Here is a 9,660-nt window from a genome sequence, read left to right on the forward strand (position 1 = left end):
AAGCATTCAAACATATGAGCCTATGATGGCCATTCTTATTCAAACTACCACATTCTGCCCCCTGTTCCCCATAGGCTTATAACCATATCGTTATGCAAAAATATATTCAGTCCAACTTCAGAAGTCCCCCTAGTCTATAACTGTCTCAACACTGTTTAAAAGTTTGAAGTTCAAAGTCTCTTCTGAGGCTCATGGCAATCTCTTAACTGTAACTCCCAATAAAGTCAAAATAAAAAAAATCACATACTTTGACATACAATGGTATAGAATATATATTACCATTCCAAAAGGGAGCATAGTGAGGGAATAATGAACAAAAACAAGACTGAAAACCAGTCATGCAAATTCCAAAGTCTGCATCTCATATCTAATGCCAAAGAGATCTTTAGGTCTCTAACTCCTTTCAACTGTGCTGGATACAGCATGCTTCTCTCTCCTGGGCTGGTTCTGCTCCCTGCTAGCAGCTCTCCTTGGCAGGCCTTCACAGCTCTGGCATCTCCAACATCCTGGAGTCTCCAGTACAATCCAGGCTTCACTTTCCCAGCTTCAGGCAATGGCCTCTCTAGGCCTTTGTGCAGGGGCACCCCTGACAGATGCCTGACCTCAGTAGCTTTCCTTAGCCTCAAAGGGAGATTCCACAGTCCCTTCCTTATATTCTTGATTCTAAAGCCAGAACTACAGGTCTGAAGCTCACAAGTTCTGGTGCTTGCTGGGGCTGGAATGTGGCCCCCACTCTGTGAATTTCATCAGCATAAGTTTTCTGTTGTTAATCATTTCCCTCAGTGTTTAAGCTTTTTAAAATTCCTTTTGGAAGTGGGAAACCAACTGGGTGGAGTCTTGCCCTGAGGTTACCACTCTCTGTATTCCATTTGGGATCAGGCTTTTCTTTAAACTTTACCTCTTCGAGCTCTAGACTTAGCTCTATTACATTTCCTGGTGCTCCTTTTCTCCCCAAACTGTGTATTTTGTATTTTTCCTTGCTCGGCTTGCTCCTTGTCATTATACATCTGCATAAGAGATCACTAATAACCACATGACAGAGCCAATGCTAGGCTGTCTTGAAATCTCCTCTGCCAATATCAATAACCCAAAACTTCTCAGTTTAGACTCAGGAAGATTTTTAGGACAAGAGGGAGAAACAGCCATTTTCTTTGCCAAAATATTATAAGAATAGTCTGCAAACCACTTCCTAGTATTCTCTAGAACCCCTTGAGTTATGTGGATCATCATAATCCACATTTATCTCAGCACCACTATCTTCCACACTCCTACTAGTATGGCCCATTTAGCTCTGCTTAAATCTTCCAATAGCTTTCCTAATCCAAAGTCCACATTCTACCAACAAGCAGCATGGTCAAGTCTGTCACAGCAAGCCTGCCAGCCCCACTCCTAATACCAACTTTAGTCTTCAGGTTATATTGCTGTGAAGAGACACTATGAGCACAGTAATTCATACAAAGGGGAGCATTTACTTGGTGCATGTTTACAGTTTCAGACATTTAGTTCATTGCCATTGTGGTGGGGACATGGTTCTGGAGCAGGAGTTGAGAGTTCTACATCTGGGCCTGCAAACAGCAGGAAGAGAGAGACACTGGGGTTGGCTTGGGCTTTTGAAACCTCAAAGCCCGCCCTTAGCAACATTCTTCCTTCAACAGTGCCATACCTATTCCAACAAGGACACACCTCCTAATCCCTCTCAAGTAGTACCACTCCCTGATGACCAGCTATTCAAATATATTTTGAATTGGGGGCCATTCTTATTCAAACCACCACAATGTGATTCTCCAGAAACCATTTTTTGAAAAAAAATTTTTATTGTTTTCACTTTCTAATGTTTTTATTGTTATAATTTAGAAACACCTCTTTGAACCATTGTATGGTGTCATATAAGTTTTTATTGAAACATGTGTGCAAAGTGATGGCTATGACTCTTCAAGACAGCTTGAAATAAACCCTAGACTCTGCACTTGGGCATGCTTGATTGCGTAATTATGACTAGAGACGTAGCAGTCTAAGGGCCCTTTTCACATTCTGACTGCACACACACACACACACACACACACACACACACATCCTCGACTTTCTTTATTCAGAATGCACAAACAGAGTTGGCTCCTTCTGTAAGAACAGTTCCTGTCTCCCCCTAATCTCAATGTGATGGTAATTTACAGATTATGAAATAAGCCTTTGAAGAAAGATGGAGTAACTCAGCCTTGGTGTGGAGTTAGGCGAGGGAAGCTCTCACTTTGCTAAAGGCCAGGGTAAAGTGTGCTGCTGTGCTAGGGACCCTGGAGTGCTCCGAGGCCCTGCCTAGTTGTGTGCAGACTGTCTACTTAAGGAAGAGGAAATGACTTGGACTGCATACCTGCTCTTGGCATCCTCAATATGTCCTATCTCTCTGGAGCACAAGGGTGCAGCTTCTGTCTCCCATCACCAAAACTGACTTACCCAGGGCCTTCTGCTTCTCAAACCCCCTTGACCAAGCATTTGTTACTTATTCTGTCTGATGCTTTCCCTTGTGATCAAATACACAATCCCCCTGTTCTAACCTGCTAACCCTGTAGGACCTACAAGCTTCATCAGCAGAGCTGGGAGACCCCTCTTCTCACCATGCTACTCCCAAATGCAGTGGCTTAAAAGGTGAATGCAGTGTGAAAATGAGGACATTTTCGGGAACTTTCTGATAAAATAATGGAGAAATGTGGGCTAAAATTCCAAGGAAGCCTGAGATCAAAGGAGGCGTCTTTATTTTTTTTTAAACATCTTTACTATTTTTTCTTTAAAGATTTATTTATCAATTTATGTATATGGATACTCTATCTGCATGTTCGACTTTGTGCCGGATGAGGGCATTGAGTCCCATTATAGATGGTGTGAGCTACCATGTGGTTGCTGGGAATTGAACTCAAGTCCTCTGGAAAAGCAGCCAGTGCTCTTAACCACTAAGCCATCTTTCTACCCCTTTCTTGATGCGTTTTGTGTTGGGCTTCAACCAAATTGAAAATCTGACAGTCATCCTGATTCCTCCCTCAATCTGTCATCCTTTCTCGTCCCCCTGCCAGCACCTTGGGGGCCAAATGACGACTCCACTCCCAGGTTCTTGGACAACTTTCAGACTTGCTTCAAGCCACAGCCTTTCACACGCATGCCCCACTTGCTGAAGTGCCCTTTACAAAATGCGATCAGATCATGTCACGTTCTGTACTTGTTGCCATCACTCTCAAGAAAACTGTTCCTGTCCTAGGACACCCTTAAGTCTGGGTCCCTGCCCTCTCTTCGTCGTTGTAGTCACCTGTATCATAGTGCTGATCTCCTCCATGTCTGGGAGCGCAAGGTTCCCATGGAGAACTCCATCCTGCCACTTCTGCCTCTGCTGCCATTGTCTCCTAAGTGTTGGTCACCACGGAAAGACTTCCCGGACTCTCTCCAACCCAGGGAAGTGCGTCTTGTATTTTACGATGGTGACATTTAATAGACCCATTTCAAATTGCTTTTCAGCAAGAGAGTTTGGTCTGTGCCCCTGCAGCCACAGTGAGTGCACAGGGTAACCCTCACTGCCCCTGGAAAAGATCCACCCAAAAGAGGCTGAAGTCTTGGTGGGAGGGGCCTGCTTTTCAGGTCCAAGTGAAAACCCCGAGGGCGCCTGTGTTGGAGACATCTGTATTCCAGTCGCAACCTGAAGGTTGCTCACCAGAGTTAGACAACACTATAAAATCTCCAGGGGTTCACTGACAGAACTGAGGGTTGTCTATCAAGTTTGGGTAGCTCGTGGAGGGACAGTGAGGAACTAGAGAGCCAATCAAAGCATGTGTAGCCTGAAAGCGGGAAGGATTTTGCCAGAGGAAGGGACTGGAAAGGGGTGAGAAGCCAGGAAAAGAATAGAACTGAAGTATAACAATGTATACCCACGCGAACCCACAGCGAACTGCTACTTGGTGTGCTAACTATAATTTTTTTTTAACAAAATTTAAAAAGTCTCACCGGAGAAGCGGGAGGGTGGTTGAGAGAGGGCAGCTTCCGGAACTCTACGGTAGCGAAGCAACTATTTTCCAGAGGAGTGGACATAGAGCCAAACGCTATTCCTTCTGCTTCTTGGGTGTATCAAGAAGTGTTTGAAGTTTCCTTTAAAGACATCAGCATGTGACATTCCCAACAGGCCTTGACTAGGCTCGCAGTGAGTCTAAGGTTTAGCTAGAGAGGAAATATTCCAGGCCTATTTCAGGATTTGCTGCATCCCAGGATCCACCTGGTTCAGGAACAACCTCAGTATTGGGAATGTGCCAAGGTTACAGATCAGGTGGAAACCAACGTGGTGGATCCTTGGACTGTACAAACCCGGCCTTGCAGTGTGACCCCAGATAGTCCCCAAGGCTGCTTACACCTGTTCCCTGATTTACTGTACAGAAAGAAAGCTGGCGAGCGTGAGGGAGGGCGGTCCGAGTCCGGGCTGCTGTGCTCAGGGGCCGGCGCAGGCTGCGCTGGGGACTGCGGTGCCGCAAGCCTGGAGAGAGGCGGCTGGAGCTGAGCGCGTCACGGGAGCGAAGAGACGCTGCACAGCCCTATAGGCGGAGGCGCACTGGCCGCTGCGGAGCAGAGGTATAAAAGTGCTGCGAGAACGGGCGAGCGCCACCGAGGGCTGGGGTGACAGAGGCGGCTGGCAGTCAGCAGGATCCGAGTCCCTCTGCATTCCGGAGTTCCCTCTGCGGTCCCGACTCCCTGCGGATCTCGGTGGCCTTTCCAGTCGGGACCCGGCGTGGTCCAGGTTTCTCCGAGGTCGGGGCTCCTTCTGTGCTCCGCGCCCTATCGCGCCCTGGTTCCTTCTGCCTTGCGCACCCCTGTAGCCCGGTGTGCTGAGCGCCCGGCGCCCAGCCTTCACCCACCGAGCCGGCGGGGAGTCTAACCCTTGCGTCCAGAACCTCAGTGGCTGGGCATGATGGTCCCTCCTGTCCTGCTGCTCTTTCTTCTGTCCTCGGTGCTAGGCACCGAGCAGCCACCGGTCGTCACTGAGCATCCGAGTATGGAGGCATCCCTGACCGGGACCAATGCTTCGCACTTCTGGACCAACTACACTTTCTCCGACTGGCAGAACTTCGTGGGCAGGAGACGCTACGGGGCCGAGTCCCAGAACCCCACGGTGAAAGCCCTTCTCATCGTGGCTTACTCGTTCATCATCGTCTTCTCGCTCTTCGGCAATGTCCTAGTCTGTCATGTCATCTTCAAGAACCAGCGCATGCATTCTGCCACCAGCCTCTTCATCGTCAACCTGGCAGTGGCAGACATCATGATCACGTTGCTCAACACGCCATTCACTTTGGTAAGGATAGGCCCTCCCGGGCTTCTCTCTTCCTGACGCATGGGTCTATTCTCTCTCCTCTCTCTCCTCCTATCTCTCTGTCTCTTCCAGGTCCTTACCACCTCCAAGTCCTCACCCTCCTCCTTCCACCTCCTAGCCTCGGTCACCTCAGCTTTTATTTTGTCTTCATGTCCTAATCTTTGAGAGTCCTTTCTTTCTTGTCACTCCTCAATATTCCTTTCTCCTCTGTCTCCCCTTCTTTCTTTTCTCTCTTCCTTTCCAGGCCAGAGTTTCTGCAGCTGTTAGCACTGATTTGATGAGCCGAGTGTCTGCAGCTGGCTCTAAAGGATTGCCCATTCACTGTGTGACTTCCCTGGTCACAGGCATTTGGAAATGAGCGAACAGTAAATGGGGTCCCTGAAATGTTAGCAGAGGCTATTAGGTCACTTCTTGTCCCTCAAGTCAGTCTGTGCAGAGCCTGCCTCCTACCCATTTCCAGTGCTGCTGGGTGGGTTGTCTGAACAGCAGCTGTTGATTGTTGATGGAGTCCGAAGCATCTTTCTGGATGCTGGTGGGTTCAGCTGTAAACCGTTGGTGGCTTGACTGGGAGGCCCTGTTGGACACTTGTTCTGGGAGGGAATAGCATGGAGGTGGCCTAGAGCCTGGGGTGTGGGACATTTGCACAGGGTAAGCAAGCGGCTCCCTCTCTGAGCCTCTGCTCTTCAGCAGAGGTGCTGCTCTGTCCCTTAGTGACCAGGGAGTTTATGGACGGTTTGAAATAGTGAGGGTGTGGCTGAGTAATCCCAGTGACATACAGCTCATCTCTACAGCAGAGTTGCATCCCTTTCAGTGTATGGAATAATGTGTTATTAGAGTTATTAGCCAAGCAGCAGAATATCTATCTATCTATCTATCTATCTATCTATCTATCTATCTATCTATTACCTCACATACAAATGAAGACAGAAAATGATGGATCTTTGCAGCCACTGGTCCATGTGATGTCCTTCCAAATTTTCCATCTTCAAAACATTCCCATTCTCTCTCCCACTCTCCCTTCTGAGAGCATTGGCATAATATGAGAAGGAAACTAAGGCACAGAAACCCAGGTCTTGTCCACGGCCACCTGCAGAGTCAGGAGAACTGATTCCTTTCACTCACGTTCTCTGGTGTGTGCACTAAGTCGCCAGTGGGAGTGGGGGCTCCTGACTCATGTTCTGCTTCCACTGCTCAAGACACCAACTTCCCTCAACCTATACTAACCAGTCACTTGATTGGTGGCCACTCAGGGTCCCCTAGGCACTGACCAAGGACGTGAAGGCATCCCAATAATGCTCTGTGCCTTGCTGATCCTTAGAAACCCTGCACCTTGGCTCTCTGTGGTTCCTCCCTTGCCTTCTTATCAGAGAAAGGGCAAGCTGGGGTGGGTCTCAGATGAGAGCTGCAAGGTTCCAGGGCCTCGTCGCTGTTGTTCAGAGGCAGGCTGCAGGGTTGGATATACATAGACATGAAGGGACAAAGAAGCAGTGACAGCTGAGAGCTGAATGACCCAGGGACCTCCTGTGAGAAGGGACTCTGCCCTTCCTACATGACAAAATAGAGCAGCCTGGCTTTGAACCTGACCCACAGAACCTCCCCAGGCCAAGCTCCTGTTGAGCGTTCAGAGTGTTGCTCTGTGCACACAGGTGGTGAGAACTGGGATCTTCAAATCCCTCTGCCTTCTTACTGGAGGGAAGCATCGCCTTTGATTGCTTGGTAACAGTAACCTCCTTCTGGGCCCCTCTTTCCAGCCCCTGTTTTACTGCAGCCAGCATGAAGACTGGTTCTCTGATAAGGAGACAATAATAAACATTTGCTTGTAATTCCCAAGATAGAGGCATGCAGACAGTGCAGTGGGGTCTGGAGGAGGTGGGCCTTCATCCTGATTCAGCAGAGGTCAAAGGAGACTCTGCAAATGCTGTGACAATTCAACAGCTGTACAAGAGCCCGGTCTCCTGGGTGGAAACGAATGACCAGCACACACAGTGCCGAGGGAGCAGGAAAAGCCGGAAGGAGGATCCACCGAAGCACACCTTGTGCTGTGAGAACGCCGAGTGACTGGGTGAAGGTGGAGGTGCAGGAACCAAAGACACATCAGAGTGGGCCAGGGAAGGTGGGGTGGGCCAGAAAGAGAGGCTGGGCCAAGTGTGTCAGGCCTGGGGCCTCCTGAACCATCTGTCTTCGTCTGGATGAGTCCCACATGCCAGCAGCCGTGTTCCGCATGAATCCATGGGGGCAAGGTCAAGAGCGGGGAGTTTCTGGGAGCTGGGAAGGGGTGGTGTCCCACCAGAAGTTTAGGTTTGCTCACTTGCTGATTGTGGGTGGGAGGCAGAGGGGCTGAAGATGGCCTGCTTTGTAACCTCAATGGCTCCTCCAGGGCATAGGGCAAAGCCTTGGGCCTTCTGTCTCTCTGAGGAGAGGTAGCCAAACTCGACCCTACTGTCCTGTACACAGGCCAGGCAAATACCCCACTCCTCATTTCCCAACAGACCCTGATCCGGAGTTGTTGGCCACTGTCCTAGGCTCCAGGCTCACCTATGTAGTCCTGTGTAGTCAGAACGGCAGTTCAGAGGCTAAGGTGCTGGCTAAGTATGGCGTGTTGTACACACTCTACACCTGCTTGCTACCAGGCATGATTTTCATAACCATATGAGAAAGCATGAGCCTGCTTCACAGGTACAGGAGAGAATACTCGGAGACCCCAGAGTGGGAACGAATCAGCTATGCTGGGGAAAGCCCAGTGACCCACACTTCAGCACAGTGCCTGTAATATTCCTTGGCTGGGAGGGCTAAGAAGCCTCCAGAGAGGATGCTCCTCAGACACCAATTAGAGGCATACCTGTGTATCTGTCAAGGCTGGCCCGTTCTCGGATCTGCCTTACACCTACCAGTCCAATAAGGTGACCGCAGCAAGTGGTACACTCTGTCAATCCAAGTCGTGAGAGAACGCCTGTCTCTGCTGTCGATCTCTTCCCTTGCCCACTCCACTCCCACCGAGTGACCCATTTGCGCTGTCTGACCCTCTATGGGGTACACTGTACATTCAGTCCCCTCCCAGATCAGGTGTGCCTTGGTCAGAACTGATGCTCCGTCTCTCCTGGACAAGACATTCCTCCTCACAGGAGCTGCTCCAGGCCTGAGTGAGCACACAGCCTTGCATGCTGCAGAAGGAGGACCTTGTCTCCCCCCAGGGTCCCGTTTCTCCCCACCCTAACCTTCACCTTTCCAGTGTCTCTGCTCAGGTGGTCAGCTGCAAGATCGTCAGGCACATGAGGCTGAATGTAGCTCAGTGGTGGATCGCTTGCACACTGTGTTACTCTGTGTTGGATCCTTTACACACATACACACACACATGTGCGCATGCACACACCCCTTCTAAGCACAGTCAAAATGCTATATTGTGACTTTTTGGAGATGTTTCCCTGTTAGACCAGCTTCCATTCAGCCAAGAATTTTATTACACTTCAAAATGTCAGCTTCCAATTTCTCATAATCACCTCCTAACAATTTGCTGGGCAATTTCTCCCATCTTTACAGATTTTGCAATAAGCCTTTCAGGTAAGTATTCTGAAACCATTTTTTTGCCAAAGGGAAAACTGAGGTTAACAGAGTTTATCAGCTAAGGTTGCACAGCAATGAATAGTTGTGGAAAGGTTAGCCTCCTGAGCCCGCACTTTCCCCAAGCTCTTCTGATCCTGATGGTCCAGGGCCATGATTGGGGTTTGGTGAACTCAATGACCAAGAATGGGTTATGTTGGGGAAAGCCATGTGCTGTGTGCTACGGCACAGTAGCTGGAAGATTCCTTGACTGGGAGAGCTAAGAGGCCTCCAGAAGAGATGCTCTTCAGAGACCACTGAGAATTCGAGCTGGGTATCAGTCAAGGTCTATCCATCCTGGCATCTGCAGCTAATCCGTCCATCCTTGATGCCTGCATTCTATCCATCCTGTCCATCCCTGATGCCTGTATCCTACCCAACCTGTCCTCCCCTGACATCTGTATCCTATCCATCCTGTCCACTTCTAATGTCTGTAATCTACCCATCCTGTCCACCTCAACATCTGTATTCTATCCACTCTGTCTGTCCCTGACGTCTGTGTCCTATCCATCCTGTCCATCCCTGATGCCTGTATCCATCCTGTTCACCCCTTATGTCTGTATCTACCCTGTCCACTCCGACAACTGTATCCATCCTGTCCACCCCGACAACTGTATCCATCCTGTTCACCCCTGGTGCCTGTATCCATCCTGTTCACCCCTGGTGCCTGTATCCATCCTGTCCACCCCTGACATCTGTATCCATCCTGCCCACCCCTGACATCTGTATCC

At 49.5% G+C, this 9,660-nt stretch overlaps 1 protein-coding gene across 1 annotated transcript in view; it reads left to right on the plus strand.

Annotated features, from left to right (window-relative positions):
* The first annotated feature begins 3,963 nt into the window (after window positions 1-3,963).
* The window catches only part of Gpr83 (G protein-coupled receptor 83), an 11,248-nt gene continuing 5,551 nt past the window's right edge, over window positions 3,964-9,660 (plus strand). Inside the window, exon 1 of the mRNA XM_005371693.3 lies at window positions 3,964-5,314. Within this exon, the coding sequence (XP_005371750.1) occupies window positions 4,931-5,314 (384 nt within the window). The 5' untranslated portion in view covers window positions 3,964-4,930. The remainder of the gene's footprint in view (window positions 5,315-9,660) is intronic.

This window comes from Microtus ochrogaster, unplaced genomic scaffold (genome assembly GCF_000317375.1).
Source record: "Microtus ochrogaster isolate Prairie Vole_2 unplaced genomic scaffold, MicOch1.0 UNK121, whole genome shotgun sequence".
Lineage (NCBI taxonomy): Eukaryota > Metazoa > Chordata > Mammalia > Rodentia > Cricetidae > Microtus > Microtus ochrogaster.